At 40.3% G+C, this 22,042-nt stretch overlaps 1 protein-coding gene across 4 annotated transcripts in view; it reads left to right on the top strand.

The window, feature by feature from the left end:
* Positions 1 to 839: 839 nt before the first annotated feature.
* Positions 840 to 22,042, top strand: part of GYS2 (glycogen synthase 2) — a 47,383-nt gene continuing 26,180 nt past the window's right edge. Inside the window, exons 1-5 of one of the 4 annotated variants that reach the window (XM_040594438.1) lie at positions 1,310 to 1,382; positions 3,101 to 3,124; positions 10,737 to 10,918; positions 13,727 to 13,918; positions 14,775 to 14,960. In XM_040594438.1, the coding sequence (XP_040450372.1) occupies positions 3,109 to 3,124; positions 10,737 to 10,918; positions 13,727 to 13,918; positions 14,775 to 14,960 (576 nt within the window). In that variant the 5' untranslated portion in view covers positions 1,310 to 1,382; positions 3,101 to 3,108. Of the gene's footprint in view, positions 1,383 to 3,100; positions 3,125 to 4,662; positions 4,837 to 10,736; positions 10,919 to 13,726; positions 13,919 to 14,774; positions 14,961 to 22,042 lie in introns of those variants that run through there. The other 3 variants (XM_040594435.1, XM_040594434.1, XM_040594437.1) reach the window with 3 other exon arrangements.

Genomic DNA, 22,042 nt, shown 5'->3' with positions numbered 1-22,042 from the left:
GAGCCTTTTCCTCTCTGCTACTATGTAGTCCATGCCTGCTGGTGCAACATTATTCTCCACAGTGCCAGAGACACCCTGAACCTCACCTGGACCTTTGCTCACTGCTGAACTGTGCATTTTTGGCAGGTTGTGCTCTATGTTCAGAATCGGGTTCAATTTACACAGCTGCCCCAGAAGTGCTGGCTTCTCAGCCAGACCTGTAAGCACATAAGCATCTTCCAAGCAGGCAGCTGCTCTGTGGAGCTTTGAGGGTCTCAGGCTGCAAGTCAGGGATCAACATGCCTGCACATGTGTGTGTACCCCTGCAGCATCCCAGCTCTGTGCTGGAGCAAGGCAGGGGCATACTGTTCCCTGACTTACTACTCACTAGTTTCCCTGGGCAGAGGACATGATCCCAGAGGCCATAAAAGAGCTGCAGCGTAGAAAAAGAGAAAACAGGTGGAAAAGCAGAGACCAGGACTGCAAGGAGGGTCGAAGTGCATGCCAAAGTAGGGATAGAGCCTTTGTCGCTCTGTAAAAGCTCTAAGGGCTGCAGGGCTGCTTGGGAGCAGAATGAAGGCAACAGCTTGTGGCAGAGCCCTGGGAGCACAGCTGGAGCTGCTTGTGGAGGAAGGGTGTGAAGTAAACTAGTGCTTACAGACCAATAAACTGAGCAAGAGTAGGTAACAGCATTTAACCTGGTAAGTAATCTAAGAGACATCACATAGAACAAGTCTACTAATCCAGCTGGTTAAGTGGCTAGCAGATAAGAGAACATCCATGGGTGTTAATGGGAGGGTGTATCTCAAGGGGAGGACCCAGGGGCTGGACTCAAATCAGGTGGTGAACTCAAAAGTGTCCTCCCTGCTGGAGTTTGCTCAGGGCAGTGCTGAATTTACAACTGTCAAGCTTCGGTTGTCCCTGAGGTGGTAGATACTGAATGCTGTGGCTGAGGATCTCAAAACTATTTTTTTACCTCCCCCTAAGAGAAGAAAAAGAAAGAATCCTGGCCCCAAAACAGTCAAGACCTTTCTCAGGTTAGTCTTAAATTCTTACCTCTACCAGCAGCTGCTTCCCAAGCCCTGAGGATTTCACTGAGCCAATTTAATGCTGGTGGTCAGACAGTTTAAACCCATTAGCTCCCAGCTATCTGAATAATTTTCTCCTCGGAGCCTGGCACACCCGCAGACTGCTCTAACCAGAACTGCAGAGAACTGCTACGTTAAGTGGACATTTGCTGACTGTTGTGGTCTGCGTGGTGAGCACTCGAGGGCTGAAGAAAATGCCACTGGCTAGATCACTGTCCATGAATTCTCTTAATGGGCTTCCTCAGTGGGAGGATGAAGACCTACCAGTGGAGCACTTGTTGCTCTTTGAAGTTTCTTGGGAAGTTACCAACAAAGGTATGTACAACACTATTAGAAGTTAGTATCACTGGTTTCATAGGAGTGAAGGGAGGCATGAAGGGCTCGGACAAGAAAGGCATTAAGGGGCGATTGGGGAAAAGTGGGCTGCAGAACTGTTGTAATGGAAGGAGTGCATGTGGCATCGTGTGTAATTGTGCATGCTGCGTCTGGGCTGCGTTTGCCTGTGCTTATGTGGGATGAGTCAGGACATCTGTGTGTCTTTACATGTTTCACCGCCAGCAATAGGTTGTTTAAACAAACATTTGAGTGTTATGCTTGAGTATGCAGATGTATGCATATATAGATGTTGCTTTGTACGTATTTATATTTTACCTTCCATGCAGATTCACTCGGGAATGTAAAATATGAAAGTGACTTGTAAAACAGACATCGTCAGATTCAGAGTAGTTTAGCAGTCTCCTTGAGCCTGCTAAAGCAGTGTGGAGAAGAGGCCAAATTTGAAACAGGTATAAATAAACATAGCTGCATTGAAGCCACTGAACACAAAATAAATGTCAATGACCAGCAGTCTTTATGCCAGCTGAAACCCTTTTGGACTGGTCTTTGCAAACACAGGTGGTGCCAGGCAGGGACTCCATGCTTTGTGCATGGGTACAGATTGAAAATTTGTTTGCTGCACGCAGCTTGTCAGGCAAAGTGCACACTGCTCGTTATGCAAAGATCTTTCTGCCTCCATTTCTAATTCACTCATCAAATCATCCTCTCTCAGCTAGGTGTATTTCACCAAGGGGGAACAGGCTCCATTTTTGCCACAAAAGTGAGTTAGTATGAGTAAATGATTGACCTCGTGTCTTATTGTCCTGGCAGATAAATAGAGATTAGTCAGGAAAGGGGATCTGTAATCTGTTAAGATTTTAACTCTAAAGGGGAAATGTGTGTGAGAGGAACAGACAGTGCTAGGGTTCATACCTATCGTGAAACTGGAATTACTATTCTGTAATAGCTTCTGGTATTTAATCTGCACTGCAGTGCAATTTTTCATTGCTCTCTTGATGGTGGTGAGGAGTATCAATACCCAGAGGTAGTACAGAGAAGCTTTTGCACTTCGAAGCCCTGTGGGCTTATTTTTCAGTAGTTTCAGTCAAGCTTTTTGAGTTAATTTACTACTGTCAAAACTTGGAGCGTGCAGCATCTACTTTTGTAGACTGCATAAGGAAAGCACTGGCAAGCAGATGGCAGCAGCCACCTAGGAAACTCAGGTGTTCTCACTAACATCCCCGAACTCTTACATGCATATTTTCTGAGTCATTTGGACCCACTGGTTGCAGATATTACACAGTATGTTTAAGAAAAAGTACAACAATTAGATTTATCTGTCTTTCTGTGTATGTACAAAGTGCAGTGAATCATTTAATCATCCATATAGCTCTTGCTGATTTCAGTAAAGCCAAACTGACCGACACAGCTAAAATTTATTATTCTCACATTTTATGAGAATTAATATTTATGAGAGTGAATAATTGTTCAGTTCGTTTAAAAATAAGAGGTGCTGTTAATTACACCATTTAGCAAACCCATATATTTAAATGGGGCTGACTGAATTAGCCATGGCAAACAATTTCTTCATTAGAACCAGATCTCTGTTAACCAACCTTGATTGGAAATATCTGTGCAAAAACTCTTTAATAAGCCTATTTCAGCTTATTTTGCTGGTAGATTCTCGATACTGAAGGTTTTTTTTCTATTTCTTCCAGGCAATTGAATGTCTAAGTCACATGGTAAGATACTGTTCCCTGGTGACCTAACTTTTATAAACAGTTCTTGGAAGAAATTAGGGCACTGTGTTTCTTAAGAAAGAATAGCCAACAAAATACAGGGAGAGTCATCACAGAAGATGCATAGGCTTAGGAAATGATAGCTTACACTGTATGTTTCCTGCTTCCTTTAGCAGAAGGAAGAACCGTTTATTCAGCTAAGTAGTTTGACCCCACACAGATTCAGTACTGCTATGCGTTTTAGTTTTAATGTTGCTGTATACGTTTCTAATATAGAGGGAAAGATAAGCATTGCCAGTGTTTATTGCCTGACAAGCTAATTTTGAGCATTTGAGGTGAAGGTTTCTTTCTTCCTTTTTGGCAATACAAAGATGTGTCAGAGTAGTTCAGCATGAAGTGGGTTTGCACTGCTGAAGTGGTGTAAAAGCTGCCACTGCCTACAGTTTAAGCCTTCGTGTTAACTTTGTGTGTATCACTAGGTGCCTGGTTATGGGTACGTTTCCTCACTGACCAGTGCTGCTTCTCAGTGGTTTCTCTGTGGCCGTGATGACAAGGCTGAACATCATCTTTCATGTGAAGAATGTGCTATCAGAGCTCACAGATGGCTAGCTATTCCCACACCTGTAAACAGTGCCCTTTACAGGTGATGAGCTATTTCCTAAACCTCTTAAATATATTCTCCTTCAGAACCTGAGGATGATGAAGGGGTCCTGCAAATTGGTGCGCATCTAATGACATAGTGTGAGAGGGTCTCCATGTGTCAGGCTGCCCATTGGCAGCAAGCATTTACTGGGATTTCCCTGATGGTGCTGGTTGGTACTGAGGCATGAGATGCAGCTGTAGGGAAGGACAAGTCAGTTGAATGAATTTAGTGCTCAGAGACTTACAAGTATCTATTATTTCCAGAGTCTTATAACTTCTAGCAGCTAGCACAGTGAAGGTGTGTCTTTTTTTCTTTCCTTTTTTTTTTTTTTTCTCTCTTTCTTTTCTTCTGTAAGTCTAGATCATTTAACACATGCTCTAACAAGGCAGAGCTTTTTGCTTCTCCATGCTTCCTTTTTATATTCTGTCTTGGCTGTTGCCTGTGCAAGGTGGCAACCTCACATATGTGTTGGAAAGCACCGGCATCTCAGTTACTCTTCCTTCTCATCTTCTCTGTCTGGAGCAAGCAAATATAAGGTAGCTGAAGTAAAGAATGAGAAATAAAAAGGCTCACTTGCCAGTGTCCCTCCCCCTTCCCCCAGTTGAAAGGCCCCTGCAAAAGAAATAAGAAAAGTGTAGTTTCTTTTCATTATTTGGCTTTTCACTGATGGGCAAGACCTGTATTGTGAAGTGGATCTACTGTGTTTCTGTGGCAGAAGGGGGGGGGGGGGAAGCAGACAGGTAAGGGCCTCAGTGCACTGCTGGTAAGTGCCACATTACCTGCTGGTAATCATGGAGAAGCTCAGCATTTTTTTACACTTCCCCTTCTCTCTTGGTCACCATGCTCCAGTACAGACAGATCTGGTCATATCTTTGTGCACATTGAAAAAGATGACTGGTTTTCCTTCCTACATAACATGAAGACCAATAAAAACTTTAAGGACAGGAGCATAAACCAAGTGGCTACAAGCTATGAAGATGTTGTGTCTGAAACTCCACAGATGGAAATTATCAACAGGAACAGCTAAAAGCCATTGCAGGAGTAATGGCAGCAATCCTGGACGTTTTCCACGGTAAAAATGGCTCCATCCTCTTTAACATCTTTTAAATGTTTTCCTACTGAAAGCTGAAGTATTCAGTCTGGGTAGGGGGAAGAAGTCTAATTCTATAAGTTAGAGTAACAGTCAACTAGTTTAGTGGGTTTTCCGACACTTTAATAAGAAAGGCTGAGAATGTTCAAGATCTGGTCTGTGCTCTCTAAAGAAGTCTTTAAACATTCCAGTAATATTTAGATTAGCATCTCTTGCTGTACTACTAACAGCTTTTAGATAGAAAATAGAACACTTAAAAGTGCTGGGCAAACAGCCAGCTTGTATCATCATTCAGCTATGAACAGATTAGCTCAAGAGTCACTGGTAGATGAATCCTAAATAGATTTTCCCATCCCTGTTGGAACAAAGACTCTGCTAAAAACAAAGCTTGGTTCAGCTCTCCCTGGATCAGAGCTCTATGTACAGTTTCTCTGGTGAAAATATGGACTTTTGGCAATTAAATCCTAAGTCCACCAAAGTCAGTAGGACCAGCATTTTACCTCCTCTGTATTAAATGTCTTTCCATGATGAAAGTTCCTTAGGAGAAGGTGAATGCTGTAATCTGTGACACACCTGAACTAACACACTTTGGGGAGTGGGGTGATCAAAGCTCTGTGCATTTCTAGAGTGGGGTGATCTATCAACATCAAATCAATCTCAAAGGAAATCTTGTGCACTGGGGCTGATGGACACAGAAATAGCTTCTGTATTGCGGACATCTGTCACAAATTTCAGTGTTTCAGCATTATTTCAGAATGTTTGGAATGCCAGAATTTCTCAGAATTTAGTCCTGGCCTGCTAAGTCCTGGCCACAAATGTAGCCAAAAAATACATGAAAAACATCTGCTAGCTGAAGATGCTGGGGTTTTTTCACCTTACACATTTTACAACCTTATTCTATAAACTATCCCCAGATATCTCAACAGGCAATCAATAAATAAATAAATAAATAAAGTTCCAACCTAAACATTAGAAAAAAGTAAGTTCAAGCCCAATTTTATCCCTCTCTATAGATCAGAGACACATTCTGAGGGGAAGGGGTGAAAGGGTAGTTGATGTAACTAGTAACTGTGGCAGTGAAGTCACTTTGGGTCCTGCTGTTCTCTTGGATGCCTTGGCAGCCATGGGCTTCAGGAAGGCTTTAGTGCCCTCAGAGTGGCCCCAGTCAGGCTGTGGCAAAGATGCTGAAGAGCCCTGGGAGAACCCCGATCCTCTCTTGCTGTGTAGCAAAGGTATGTGGGGAAGGACTTGGCAATCATTGACAGTCTCCACTTACCTCTGTCTCGCTTCCATAGCTTTGCTTCCTATCTCTCCTTCCTTTTTAGTTTCTGCTGTTCCTTCCCTCTGCCCTTCTGTAATGTGGGGTGAGTGGCAGAGCAAGTAAAATGAATGGTGGATATCTCTTGCAGTTTTGAGAAATTTTGGCAATTCCTTGCTCAAAGGATTGCAGCTCCAGAAGACTTTTTTTTCTGTCAGAGCAATTCCTAGATAACCCTGGAAGTTGCAGGCCTTCCTCACCAGGTGACAAAAAGCGTTGGTGATGCATCTTTCCATACACCAGCTTGCAGCAGAAAGAGCACATCTACGTATTACTTCTTGCACAAAGATCTCCAGTTGCATAGTTAGATCTCTGCTTCTGCCTAATGTTGTCCTTGGTAGCGATATATCAGGAGACTCTCCTTGACTCGTAGACTTTTGATTTAAATAGTACTGTTGTCTACCCTGCAAGGCTCTAATTGCTTTTTGGATTTTAAATACACAAAAGAAATAATCCACCAGGACTTGAAATGAGGAGAGATGATGGCCAGAGTGATGCAGATACCACTACTATGAATTTTTCTGAAGGAATTAATGTATATGAAAACATTCAAACTTTTAAAAATAACACTATGAAATATTTTCTGGGAAAATATATTGTTTTCATCTTCTGGTTTTTAGAGGTCACTAAAAAAAAAAGTCAGACTTCTCTTAAATGAACAAAATCCTTCTTTCCCAAACATTTTACTTCTGCTTTGCATGCCAGTTTATTTTTCCCTGGAAAAAGAGGTAGAATGGAAAGGAAATAAATGAGGGAAAAGATTTGTTTATTTCCTTTTCAAATTTATTTCCTTTATTTTAGCAGAAAAGTTAAAAAGAAATTTTAGAAAGAAATAACAGAAATATTTTCCTTTCAAGGACATTTAAAAATTATTAAACCTTAAAATATTTGAATAAAGCATTTTAATGGAGATCAGAACACTAAACTAGCCCTGCATCCACATTTTACTGCTAAGTCTCCGTGTTTGTGATGATCCAAACCAATTCTCTGGATCTGATCTCTCCTGATTCTGCATCTATTTCTCATTTTGCCTTTTATTGTTTGTTTTAAAACCTGTTTCAAAGTACAAAACTTCAGAGGCAGCATACAGAAGCTTGCGACATCATGGTGTTTTGGTACTTCCCTGTTGTTTGGAAAGGATTTCTGTTTATAATATGACCTTAAACCATCATAGTAGAGAAGAATAAGGTTTACCAAATTGCTGCAAGTAATTTGAGAATTCTGTTAGGCTCCAAGTAAATATGCAAACACTTACTCTGTTACCCGGTAGGATATGTAATGCATTGCTTATTGGCACAAGCATTGTCTGGGAACATTCGAAGTAACTGAGCAGACAAATAAGATATATCTTAATGATATATAATGTGATTCTTGAATTTGCTATGGAAAAGTGTAATTTCAAAAGTCAATGCATTATTCTAGACATCGCTCTGTTCTTCTCAAGATGTCTTTTTTAAGTTATGCCCAACACTTCCCACATACATAGTTTCACTTGCACAGTTTCCCTCCCCTGTCAATTAAAGCTTATGCACAGACGTGCTTTGTGAGTCATATTTCCACAGTAACAGAGAAGACAAAAGCAAGTTTTGGGACCTGGTAACCCAGAGCTTTTATCACAGTTATCTTCTGAAGAGTTTTCACAGTCTGTAAAACACACTCTTTTTTGGTTTTGTCTTTTCACTGTCTTGTGAAAGTGCTTTTCACTGCATTTTGGGCAAATCGGTGCCCTGAAATGATTTTACCTTGCTGTGCAATAGATTATGATGGCAGAGCACAGCATGGTCTCTACTCTTTCCCTTAGAACAGGCCTTCCATACGTCTTTGGTAGGGCATGCTTCAGGACACACAGTGATCCTAAGCAAAACCTTGTGAAAAGAAACTCAGCTGTGGGCTGTACGAAAGGAAGGTCCAGGCTTTACTCAGCTTCTGAGCTGCAGCTTTCTTATTACTCTTAAAATTAAATAGCTGTGGAAACTCGGCTACCTTGCCGATTCCAATGTTGAATGCCTTGCATTATAAAAGAGGCTGATCTCCATGCTTGTGATGGTGGGGAAAGAGCTTTGCACCACTCTACTCGTATACAGCTTTATCAGGTTATTTAGTGTTGTTCATCTTGCAAATACATATTTTCTTTTCTCCCTGGGTCACCAGGCTGCTTTGCACAAAAATCCTCCCTTATTATAAGCTCTGTATTTCTGCCAATTAAAACCAGCTAGTTTAATGACTAAGATTTCTATCAAGTTCCAAGTTTATCCATGTTGAAGTGCCTTACGCTCGTACAATGTATTTATCACTCCGTAAGAACAGATGTGTCATTGTAACTGTACCACTTTATGGGTTGAACATTCTGACTGGTCTCATATCATTAAAATTATATGTTTATCTGAATCCAAGCTATTAAAGTAGTCTTTCTCAGCTTGTGAGCAGACAAACTTGAAGGGAACATAATAGTGTCACTTACCTAAGATTTCTCTAAATCCCTGTCCAGAGCAGGCATGGAAGAGTACGATGACTATAAGTTCTTGGCTTTCTGGTCTTAATGAAGTGAAGAATAGTCCTATGCATAAAATTCCTTCTGCATTTCCATGTCCACATGATGTGAAACTCTTCACCTATGAGCTTGATTTAGGATCATATATCTGTAAGATTCTTGTCTCCTTAGGTCTTGAATTACTGTGTAGGATAATAATTTATTGTAATAATTCTATTTAGCAAGCTGGTAGATTGGAATTGCATTTGGTTTTCTTTAAAAAAATACCTAGAATCCCGAGACATCTTGACATAAAAATAGTAGGGCTAGGGATCCTCCCAACATCCCAAACAAATGAGATATTTCTAGACAAAAGGATTTTAAGTGCATAATTTCTTTTCTAGGAACAGAATTAAAAACATAGGTCTGTTCAGTTTCTCAGGGATGCAAGATACTAGGCTTGGTAGGCGGCTTTTTATCGTTGTCAGGTGATACGCTTTAATTAATCGAGGAACTAATGTCCCAAAGTGCTGAGCAACTTCAGCTACTCTATTGTAAATAGTGGTCATTTGTGGTAGATTTTTTTAAGGAGACTCAGATAACTTCTCAAGATTCTTGCCATATGTAATTGGATGTAGTGCATTGGCACTTCTGGATACCCTAGTACCTTTAAAAAAGTGAGTCTGGAGTACCTGCTGTCAATCACTGGCAACATTCGGTGCTGATGCTTATGTAATTAGCACAGCCTTCTTGGCTGGAGTATTACCAAATTCAGCAGAGGATGAAATTTTTGTGTAGGAACACTAATTCCCTTCCTATTGTTTTATTTTTTTGTTGTTGTTTGCTTGAACCTGTTGAGCTTCATTTATCTTACCATGCTTTAAAATCACTGGAGCTATACTAAACTTGTCTCTGATGTACAGCAGCTACCTAACCTCTGTTTTTCTCTTCCCTTGCCTTCCCTTCCACTTGCTGGATTCAAGGATGCACGATTTTCTGAATTTGTGGTGGTGGAATGCCTACTGGCTAGTACCATGGGTCCTGTGGCAAAGCAGGGTTGCAAGGTTGCCCTGCCAGTGCATGAATTACAGGGCTGGCTATGGAACACTGTGAGGAAGAGCAGCTAAGTAAATCTTGCATACCATGCGTAAGACTAGATAGATCTCTATTGACTTGTCAGGGGATGTTGTTGCATTCCCTTATACGTTTTAATTGCAATTAATATCGCTTTTATTTTTAAAATGGAGAGTATTTTGGTCGAAGGTGCTGCAGACATTTATATTGGCAGTGTCGGTTACATTCATTACAACTTTAACAACTCTTCAGTATGGTAATGGAACATGACACCTTTTGCTTTGAGAGTATTTTTTTATAGTCAATGAAATCCATAAGCCCCTCAACTTCTCTCAGTGATTTGTGTAAAACAAACTGGAAGTGCCAGCTCAGTTTTTTCCATGAAATGGAAAATGGAAATACATGGAAATACAGCTCATGTATTTCCACATCACAAAAACTATGTTTGAAAATTATAACTGCTGCAATAAAAAAGCAGAAGTCTTGCTTGGGTTGCAATAGAATCAAGATTAGGCATGGCAGAGTGGAAGCATGAGCCCCAGGATTTGAATCCTGCAATCTGAGTGTAAAGTTTTTGCAATCAAAAAAGAGAGGAATAACATAAGAATAAAATAATACAGTTGTTGAACATTTGTGGTGTAACTTGGAATACCTAAAAGAAAATTTAAAAAATCACAGACTAGATAAAAGTAACAGTAAAGGATAGAAAGGGTCCATTTAAGAATAGAGGAGAAATTCAGGGAAGCAGTCACCCAGGAGTAAGCAAAGCGTTAATTTGTCATTTAAGAATTACACAGTCTGCCATCAGTGCATACTTCTCAATTGAACCGTGAAGCTCTGATTCCATTTGAGAGACTGAACTTCTATTTATCTGATAGAGTCTGGGTTTCACTTAAAATCTGATTATGTGAAGTGATTTAACTAGAGGTGTATCTGATCCACAGGTGGGTTGGAGCTTACTCCAGAGCTTTGTGCCTGTGCGGCTTTCTACTTTTTGTTCTTTGTGATCTTCTTTTGCAGTGGGAGGCATTTACACTGTGATCCAGACAAAAGCTAAAACTACAGCAGATGAATGGGGTGAAAACTATTTTCTGGTTGGTCCCTATTTTGAGCACAATGTGAAGACTCAGGTGGAAGCATGTGAGCCTCCACACCTGGCAGTTAAGAAGGCAATGGACACCATGAAAAGCCAAGGGTATCAGGTAAATCAGATGTTCTACTGCTTCCCAGGGCAACTAAGCTGACTCTGAGGGGATTACAGTTTTGGTTAATGCTCTTGCTGTTCCACTTGACACAGCAGTCCTGGTCAATGTCACAATGGGAAGGGCTCAGAATCCACTGTTAGAACAGCAGAGTCAATTCATTAAAGGTTATTTTTGAGGAAGAAGCAGTTTATCCAATTACAGGTTTTAACAGTCATTTATCTGCAAGTCTGCCTAATTGGATTAATGACTGATTTATCTGGTCTCTAAATACAGTGAGATTTTAGTAGATATATGACCTTACTTTGCCTGAACCCTTACATTTGGTGCTCTTGTGCTAGAGAGAGAACAGCTTTCCACTAGCTCACAATTTTTCTTGTTACATTACATTCAGTTGAAAGCTAGAAAGGGACAAATCACAGGTGGAATTAAGAAAAAGCACCCAACTGACAAAGAATCTGCTTCCTCAGATCAATGAGACTAGCTGCCTGTTCCCTAGGAAGAGATATTAAACCATAGCACAAGGAGTGAATTAATCTGTGTTTCCTACTCACTTTTTAAGCTGTGTTTTCTGTGTGATGTTAGTCAAACCTCATAGCTTTTCTGCTACTCGGTTTCTCCAACAATAAACTAGAAATAAACTTCTTCCTATAAAGGTGATCTGCTGCAAGGAATAGAATCTGCTGTACTGATGGGCAAGCTACTAAGCTGCAAGCAGCTGCAACCTGGAGGACAATTGATTACTTGAAAATGGGTGGAAGATAACACGTGTTAAATCTGACCTCCTTTCTTGAAAGTCCTCATCAGACATCTAGAACTAACCTTCACTCTGATTCAGCACTGAGTCTCTCAGAGATGCTGTTTGCAGGTGGAAAAATTGTCTGCTTAAAGTGTGTGCCTAACAGATGTGAAATGCATCGAGAGGCAGCAGCAAGGAAGCATTCTTACAAGGTTCCGTTGCTGAGGGGCATGACACACTTTAATGTAGAAATTCATAAAGTTCTTGGACTGCCACTAGTTGTGGCACTGGCAATGTGTTATGTCCCTTCGCAACAGCAGTTCTGCTGTTAGTGAGATCTAATGCCCTATTGCCTCTTATGTAGAAGTATATTGTCAAATATCTATGTGCCACAGCTTTGGAAAGTGTCTGCTGGGGGCACTAACATTATGTGACGCTTGCATTGTTCAGGTTGAGGTTCAAACTAAAAGGTCTAATCTAACTTCCATTCCATATTTCTAATCAGATTTTTGTAAGTGATTGATCAAGTTTTCCATGTTGCCTGTTGCTTACAAAGAGATGTCTGCAAGCTGTGCAATACTCCTTTGTTTGGAAAACAGCTAGAGACTTGTGGGGCAGATTAATTGCAATGCTATATATACACTTCATGCTGTTCCAGCAATATATTCAATTTAATCAGCCAGCTCTGCCAGCCTAACATGTGCATTGTGCTGTTGGAGTATTCATATATAGCAGTAAATCTGTCCCAGGTACGTCAAGTATAGCTTTGATCTCTAATAATGATGCTCTAGTTTCCAGTGCTTATCCTATTAACATTTATGTCTGGATTTTGCTTATGCATCACAATGGATCCCTTTACACTAGGGGACCTAGGAACCTTCCAAACTTCTCAGGGCAGGGGTATTTCTGGCTGAAACCTGACTCCTTATCTAGATGAAGTCTGCATTCACACAAACTCCCTGCTTTTTAAAACCTTATTTTCCTGAATAAGAAACCTGGATAACCTGAAATGAGTACATAAGGAGCTGATCCTCCTTTACGCACCTGTCTTTGCTACATCAGGTATTTTTTGTGCAAACAGATCTTGGAGCTTTCATCTCGTTGTTTTCGAGACCTGAGCTCTATTCAGCCCATTCTAGTGTAAGGGCTGGGTTTAACCCCTGAGGTCTCAGGGGCTGGTGAATGAAGAGAGATTGAACAATGGCATAAAAAGATTCCTCCACGTGGGGTGTAAACTGCACTAGCTTCCTTATAGTACCTTCTTCTTGCCAGTTAATATGTCTCTGCTGCTACAGTTATTTTGATGGTAGAATTAATGTGAAATAATTTGACTGTGCAGACTGGTACAATCTGTAGAGTGGGCCCACTTGCATTGTGTTGCTTTATGACAGTTCAGCCTGCTCTCCTGGTTGAGCAGGCTGGCAAGGTAGGTTATATAATTAAAGTTCTAAATACTCTAAAAGGTGTTTAACTATACTGATGCAGATAAAGCAGGAAAGCTGTATGTTTAGGCTGATGTGGTTTTAATTGTTATTACACCTTCAGATTGTTCTTTCTACTCTGCCAAAGTGCATCAACTGTGCTGCTTGGACAGAATGAGGAAATGTCATGGTAGGTACAGGTCACAAGCACCAGTCCTACAAAATCTGTCAGCAGTAATCTTGTGTAAATGGGAGAAAACTGGTGACAAATCTGACTGGAAGAAAGTAATTTAATAAGAACAAAAATGGCATAGATACTTCAATAAGAACACGACTTCATTATTCAACCAAGTGTAGTCTTCCTATGCTATTTTTCATGAAGAAAGTTAACACTGCAATGAAAATCTAAAACGAAAGTCGTAAAAGCAAAATGTTCCTAAAGACTGTAGTTTCCTTTTGCCCTTGCCTTTGATCCAGTATTACTCCATGTATTTTGCAAGGAAAACCACAAATCCTCAGTATGTAAGACTATGTTCACATATTCCTTATGTAAAATACTTAAGATTTGATGGATGAAAATATTTATGCTAACTGGCCTTGACATTCACTTTAGCATTTTCTGCTTATATCCTTGCCTTTTTCCCATAGGTCTATTTTGGAAGATGGCTGATAGAGGGCAGCCCATATGTCTTACTGTTCGATATAGGAGCAGCAGCTTGGAATCTGGACAGGTGGAAAGGTGAATTTTGGGATGTCAGCAACATAGGGATCCCTTTTCATGACCAAGAAGCCAATGATGCTGTGATATTTGGATCGTTAACAGCCTGGTTTTTAAAAGAGGTAAAGTTTTAAAATCTAGATATTTTCAAACCTCAGCCTTGTTAGCAGGGCAAAAAAAGCTTTGGGATATGATTCTTGTTCTCCAGTTCGAAAACTATGATTTTAAGGAAGTCGATACCTGATGTACATCAAATTTGTGTTAAAAACTTAAGATTCAAGTGGTCATTTAACTATGTTTTTTTCCAGGAAAATAGGGGAGTGGGCGGGTGGGACATGACAATGATGGCAGCGGTTGTCCTATATGAAATGTGCTGTGTCTTTATTGTCACTTCCCCCTCTGTTTCTTCTCAACTCCATTTGTCCCCAGATGCTCTTTACAAGTAGGATCTCAAATTCCTTTTTTCTTGTCTAGTTGAGTAGTTGGTAGTAAAGTTGTCACACTCACAAACTGTCCTTGAAGAAGCCAGTCAAGCCATATCTCAGCGATTAGCTATTACCTTGCACAGGGAACATAGACAGAATTACAGTACTGCAACTTCACACGTCACACTTCCACAGCCTACCTGAAGAGGGGAGAGTTTGTTAATCTGTAGAATAATCTGTCATAGGTGCTCATGATTTTCTTATCCAAACAAGAGCAAAAGAGTAAGTTAAAACAAAAAAGGGTGACTGCTTGCCAGAGCTCCCCAACACTCTAGGAAGGATACTGCACTGAGGCGCCAGTTGAAGTACATGTGATTCTTGGTCTAAGGATTAGGGCTGATGGGAATCGAGACACACGACCACTTAAAACACTGCACTGCTTTGTCATATGGAAAAGAGCAAGCACACAGAAGAAGGCATGGAAAAAAGAGGTTTCTGGGGCTGGAACAATGGGCAGGATAATGTGTTTCATGTATGTTCTTTCTAATTTCAGCTTTCCTGTCAGTTTGCTGACAAACCCAATGTAATTGCCCACTTCCATGAGTGGCAGGCAGGAGTGGGTTTAATACTGTCTCGATCTCAGAAACTTCCTGTTGCCACAATTTTTACTACCCATGCAACTCTGCTTGGGAGATACCTGTGTGCAGCCAGTATAGATTTTTACAACAATCTTGACCAGGTAAGAGATGTTTTCCTCATTCTTCCTTTTTTTCAGCTAATTAGCTCCTGGGTCCTTTTCTGTTTACTGTGCTACACCATATATTGTATTTTCTTATTTCTGTGTGATTGCTTATGATTGACCCACAGCTGAGTGATAGGTTGCCGGTTCCAGAGCAGAAGCAATAGTGTTTGTAAGACCATGAGGTGCCTAGGTATGAGTGCCTTTGTGTCATCTGGCAGGTCTTAAAGCTCAGTGAAGTCTAGAATACTTGCACTACCTTCAATGAACTTTGATTTACCAGGTTTGCACTGCAGAGTACTGAAATTAATTCAGCCTCCAGTCAAATCAGCGTCTTAGTCCAATCCACTGATACATGGAGTAATATTTCAGCAGTACAGGCTTGCCAACAGAGATTATTAACCTTCTTTTCAAAGGTTTCAGACATATTTTCAACAGCAAGGGGAGAGTTATGGGCCCCATGTATCACTGCAAGTCAAGTGTCCTTGAGACTCTTCCCCTTTGTGTTTAGGAAAGGCATTTATTGCTTGAGTTGATTGCTATGGTTTGGGAGTTACTGTTAGCAGTGTGAGTAACCAGTGAATGTAAAACCTGTTCAGCTGTAGTCATCATCTGACACTTCCCGTGCAGCCTCACAGCTCTCTTTCTTAATGAAAGGAAGCAGGAAACATAGCCAGCAGCCCTTCTCTTGCTGAAATTACCCTGGAATTCCATTTATTTTTTCTTCTTTCCCCAGCTTAGTACTTAATTCTTGCAAGTCATGATAAGTCCTTTTACTTTCAAGCTTTTTGGTTTAGGCTTAATTTCTAACTGGCAGATGTAGGAAGTATTTTCTGGGTTCAAACAACCTACATCTGTTTCTTGGAATTTTTGTAAACTGTTTTTGTGGTTTTGGTTTTCATTGTTCTCTTTCCACTCCAAGCATAACAGAAACCAACGTTTCAAGGGCCCAGATGTCTTTAGCCCTGCTTTCAGCAGAGGTACGTTACATGATCTGGGATTTCTAGTATAGTTACAGACAAACTGAGTTCAAGACCTTTTTGCATTCCAGCACTTACTGAGGGTACAGGTAGTTAAAAGGCTAAAATAATTGCCTTGTTCACTGTCCATGCATTTGCTTGGCTAAAATCAGTGAAGAAAATTGTTGGCAATTTTCAGTTGGATGTTTGAAGCTTGACACACTGTGGAACAGTGTCATCCAAAGCTAAGGCCCAAGTAGAAGTGTGTTACTGGCCTTATTCAAAAGCAAAGAATAGATTGCCATTCCCTTGTACTTCAAGGAAAGAGTCATTCTTACTCCTAAGTCATCTTACTCCACTTTTTTTTTTTCTTTCCCACCAAAAGCAACTACTGAATCTACTGAACACACTAACAGTAAAAGACTGCCTCTCCTCATTTACTCGTATGCGTAAAGGTTGCACATGGTAGTGTTAAGGGGGAATTCTCTCTGCCCAATATGAGATAATTGTGGTAATAATAGGTGGTTATTTCTCCTAGGCTCCCTGTATCATCAGTGGAGTTACACTGATTGTGAAGAGGGCAGTGTAAGGCAAGCATCCTCAAATTGCCGTCTGAAAGATCTGTCCCCATCTATCACCCAGGAAAACTAGTCTACTAATTTAGGTATGTTTGTCAGGTGCATTAATGAGGCAGCATGAATAACCCAGTCATGCAGTCTAGAAATCTGGACATTCCTACTCCCCCCATATTAATCTTATGTGTATATATGCAAAATCTAGCTTTAAAGTCACATTAAATTGTTTTTCTCTGGAGAGAGCTAGATTGAAAGAACTGAAACCATATGGTTTCAGGTTTCACACTTGAGAAAGTGGGGACTTTTCAGCAGTAACTTTATTTGCCCTTGCCGCCTTAGATGTAATTTGCTAGTAGGGAGGCTATAGTTAAAAAAAAAAAAAAAAAAAAAAAGGGCTGGGGAGGGCATTTAGAATAAGAAATTAGAGTTTAAAAAACAAAAAAGGATGTTGACTGTTTTACAAACTGATGTTAAAAATACTGTGTCAAAGCCTTGCCTTCCTTTTTTAAAGGAAATTCTAAAAAATTTTGGTTTGTTTGGTATTTCGGTTTATTTGGTGATCTAAGTAGTCAGGCAAAATAGTCTGCTTTTATAAAAAGCAACTTTTTCTTCTCTTCATAACTTTGGGGGCCTCACCCTTGTTTGTGTACTCAAAAGAAAAATTAATGATCTTAAATCAGAGCAGATGTACAGATTTTTTAATATATTTATAATCTAGTCATATTATTAATATAAATTTTACTGTTCATACATGACACGGCCAACTTCATGTGATCAGGTACTGTCCATCCTTCTGCAAAGCTTCACAAGTCATATTGGTACCTATCAGCTATGTCACAAATACAGAAAATTATATTCAGATTTTATTCTAATATTTGAAATGAAACATTTATTAGTTGTAAGTATAATAATGAAGTGGTGTAAATAAGGGAGGAAACTTACGGATTTCTAGACCATAATGCTTTATGCCCCCTGGGGAGAGATTGACATTTAGAAGTGTTAATAGAGGAAACGATGCCAAGCTGTTATACTACTGTTTGAAGTACTTACAGGGTACTAAAGCTCTTCCTGACAAAGTTAACTTTTAATAAAGAGACCAGATACCTTAATGAGGCTCCTTTTGGCTCTAAAAAGTTCAACTTGGCCCAAAAGTCAGTTGAGAAACATGAAAGGTTGATGTAGAGTACAGTAATTAAATTATACATATAGCTAAGACTTCAGAGGCTATTCTCATTGCTGTCTTCTAATAGTAAACTATTCAGGTCAAACAACCAGTTTTTCCAGTGAAGAAGATTCTCCAGGGCTTCCTAATGTTTAGTCTCTGGATGAGACAATATGCTTTTAGGGCATGTCATCACCTCCCACCCCAAAGTACAATAGCTAATTTCCCTGTTGCAGTGCTATTGCATATTTTTCTTCCTTTAAAGCATAATAGTAATTGACTTCAAGTTCTCTCCTGATCCTGATTTTATGGTTAGAACACAATTTCCACCAGCTTTAAGCACAGCAGCTGAGATAGGTGGGAAAGATGCAACTGTAGTTATGTGCTGTGCCAGATATCACAGAAAAATGGTTGCAGTGCAAAAGGAAAGGGTATGGCCTAATTGTGCTTAGAGGCAATCGGGCATGTAGAGCTCCTACAGAGAAGAGGAAACCTCATGTTCTCTTTTCTAGCCCCCAACACAGTCCACAAAAAGCTGGCTTAGAACACCTGCTAGAGAGAGCTCTACTCAGCCCTCTGAGGCCAGGTGCTTTCCTGTGATGTTGAAGGTTTTAACAACGGGATCCACAGGCAAAGCCACAACATGATTGTTTGATGATGGATAAGATATTTACCTGGCATCTTCACAGTCCTTTTTCTCCTTCATAGTGCCCCGGGGGTGTGTGTCCAGTGCGTTGTTCCTCCCTATAATGTTTCCTGTTAGCCCCGAGGCTAGCACGCTCTCAGGTCCTCCACTGTCCATCAGCCCTGCCTGCTCTGCACACACATGGGCATCCATGTGTACCTGCTGGCCACACGGTGTGACACTCTTCCACTTCAGTGTCAAACCACTCCTGTAGATAAGCAGGATCAGAAGATACGAAATGAGTTGAAAGATCCCTTTAAAAAATATAAAGGAATACTGAGATTTTCTTTCTTTCTCTGGATTCCAAGTTGGAAATGCCACTTTAATTCACCTTCCTAGCAAAGCTCAATAGGTGCCAACTGGCACAAGTATAGAGGGTACAAATGTATTCTCTGAAGTAAGCCAACGAGGTCAGTAGCTTTACACCAGAGAATACTTTGACCCAAATCCAAACCTATTTGGAGTGAAGGTCAGTATCAATGATCAGGCAAAGGGCTGTGCAGCGCAGGGTGGCTGATAGTTTTGCTAGCACTTCTGTGAACAATGTCACCAGCCCCTGTCAGGTGGTAAAACTGGAAGGGAAGGTTCCACGTGGTCTTCTGATAGGCCTCATAAACACTGGACCCATGAAAACTTGACCTTCAGCCTTACTAGTCTTTTGGGGAAAAGGTAAGAATGACTTAGTGAAGGGTTGCCACAGCGTGATGCATGATTCTTTACAGACTCCCTAAATCACATAGAGGCCTTAACTGTAGGCTACCAAAAGTCTTTGTTTCATGAACTGAGGGCATGTGTCAGCCTGTAAGCTCTAAGAGGAAATTTTCTGGGGGACTGAAAAGCTAATCAACCTAGCAGATTTGAGCTGTAGGTTGCTGGAAGATAGGAGGGTGCACTATGGATGTAAGACTGTAATACTCTCTGATTCCTGACCTCCTCCCGAGCCATCTGCTCTTTGCCTTGATCAGAGACAGGATCTTGGTTCTTATACAGCATATGAGATTATACAATTACTATATTCTTACAGCCTTAACTCGGGAGAAATTTAGCTGCCTCTTGCTCCAGTGGAAACCTGGGTGTTAAACCCTTAACAGTGTGCACAGGAGCACAGTGAGTGCCAGAGGTAACACTGCTGTGTCCTCAGCAGCGTGTAGCAAACAACAGATGAGCTATGTCTGAGCTAAGGAACCCTGTGGCCATAACCATGTAACAGCTGTTCAGTGTGTGGTTTAGTTCTTCAATTCACATTTAATTCACTCTGATACTGGAGGAAGGAAGGGAGGAAAAACAAAAAGAACAAAACAAAAGGTGACTTGCATGGTAACAGGCAGCGTGTGATAGTTTTATCTACTTTTAAGCATCTGAAGAACTCCGGGTAAACGGCTGGGTCAGGGACTGCTAACCCTGGCTTACTGGGTTGAACTCTTCCAATGTCAATGCCCTAATTTCAATAACAAGCAGAGTATGTTATGAGCTTAATACCTAACAGAAGTCAAAGAAGTTTTATAGAACTAAATAGTCCAACCAGCAATGCATTTTTTTCCCCATTGTCCCCATGTCCACTGTAGCTTTTGCAGCAGTGACAGTCAGGTTGCATTTGTTGCCAAGATAAACTGAACCGAAGTAGCTAATCCAGAAGACAGGAAGGTCTGTGAAAAAAGTTCTGAGCTTGTGGAACCTTTTTCTCTTCAGGAAGAACTGACTTCTCAGCTGAAGATCAAGAATGTTAAACTTTTATTCCTTTCCCAATTGTTTAAGAGGACTGACTTATTTAGGTGGGGTTGTTTTCTTTTAATTTTATTCTACTTTTGTTAGTTGGGGTTTTTTTTTGGTTTCATTTCATCCCTCTAGGGTTTTAAATAGACCAACACCTTTCATAAACTGACTGAGACACGCTGACGGTCCAGGCTAGTTCATAGGTGAATAGAAAGCTGTATTTGGAACAGCCTTTTTGGCAAATGATCTAATCTGGAATTTCCTCTGAGAGGTGACAATCTGAAATGCTTTTGTGGAACTGGCATAATGAAGAAGTTTTTAGGTTTCAACCTCTAGATACTTATTACTTAAAAATCACTGAGTTATAATGGAAAAATCATGGATTTATAATGGAAAAAATGCTCTAAAGAGAAGAAAAAATATTAGTTTCATTCTTTATTGCCTTTTTCCTTATATAAGGTTGCTCTGCCAATGTGTAACTCTTTTATTTAGACCTAGCAACATTTTACATTCTGTTCATACAAGCGCAGCTGAATCCAGTTTGTAAAGTGGTGGAGAATTCTGTCACAAGAAGTCTAAAATGAAAAGTGCTAAAAATCCCAATGAAAATGAACAGTCAAGAGCTTTTATGTTGACAACATAGGAGCACAAGCTCTCTTTCCACTTAGTACAGTGTTGTCAAGACTGTCACTGAGCTCACTGTTATGCAAAGCTGATCCGCTTTGTTAGTAGAGCAGCTAATGGAAATCTGACTTAAGCCAGGAAGTGTAAATTTTGTTCCTTTTTGGCATGGCAAAGCTATGCATCAAACCTATACCTTTTATTTGAGATACAAACTACTTACAAAAACATTGACCCTTGAGGTAGGGTTCAGATGGTGAAGGGATTCTATGTTATTTATGCAGAGGTGTTGCAGTTATTCATTATCGAACTACATACTGTAATTCTGGTTTGAATTTTTCTTGGTTTAACTTCCATTGGCTTTCATCATCCTTTGCTTTCATAAGGAAAAAAAAATGAAAAAAAATAGTTTAGTATCGATATCTAGAGCATGTGTGCAGACTCTGACAAGTAATTTTTCTGTCTTTCAGAAAAGTACTTGCATAGTTAGTATAGTCTTTCCTCTTTTTTTTTTTCCACTCCCAAATGATTCTTCTTGTTCTGTTGTAAATAGTTTGCAATTTGTCTGTCCTTTTGAAGTAGGAACGTCTGATTTGGATTCATTACTTCAGTGACCGTTCTCCGTTTCCAAGAGAAACGTAACACCAGTATCCCACAACTGTTTGATGTTCTTTTTGCATTCCAAGATCATCTTAGCGGTGTTAAACAGAATATCATGCTGGGAGGCTCAGTGATTACCTACTGTGCCCCCTAATGTGACAAATTTTAAGACATGTTATACTCTTCAAATGGATCCATAGAAAGGACAGAAATAAGCTGAAATTTCCTCAGAATTGCATTGCAGCAAATGCAAGTTTTACTCCAAAGCATTATGCCTGCAGAATGTCTTCCTGGTTCGCTTTGAAATTAGAGCAGCCTTATAAGGGAGACATTTTCCCCTATAATCCTTGCCATCATATAAATTCTTATAATCTGCTTGGTCTCTAAGTCAGAGTAGGAGGGGATTCTCACTGGGAACAGCAGTGGAATATTCACAGGGAAATGGATATTGAAGTTGTTAGTCTTTTAAAGTCATTGAGGGAAGAAACAGCTGGACTCAATGATCTTAAGGGTCTTTTCCAAACTCAATGATTCTATAAACAGTTAATCTGACTTCAACTGTTTTTTTCCCCTGAGCGCAGCTTTGATTTGTGGCTTTGCTAGTGTTCCCATTTGCTGATAACAGCAAACAAACAAAAGTTAGCATGACGCACTTCACAGAGGTTTGGCTTTGCTCTTGCTGAACGTGAGTCCTGTGGAACATAGTTCACAGGTGCCTGATCTAGAGCAGTCAAGCATTCAGACTGCAGAGCTGATTGCTGAGCAGA

Source organism: Falco naumanni, chromosome 5, assembly GCF_017639655.2.
Source record: "Falco naumanni isolate bFalNau1 chromosome 5, bFalNau1.pat, whole genome shotgun sequence".
Taxonomy (NCBI): Eukaryota; Metazoa; Chordata; class Aves; order Falconiformes; family Falconidae; genus Falco; species Falco naumanni.
The sequence above is the reverse complement of the archived record's forward strand: the minus strand, read 5'-3'. Positions and strand labels throughout refer to the sequence as shown.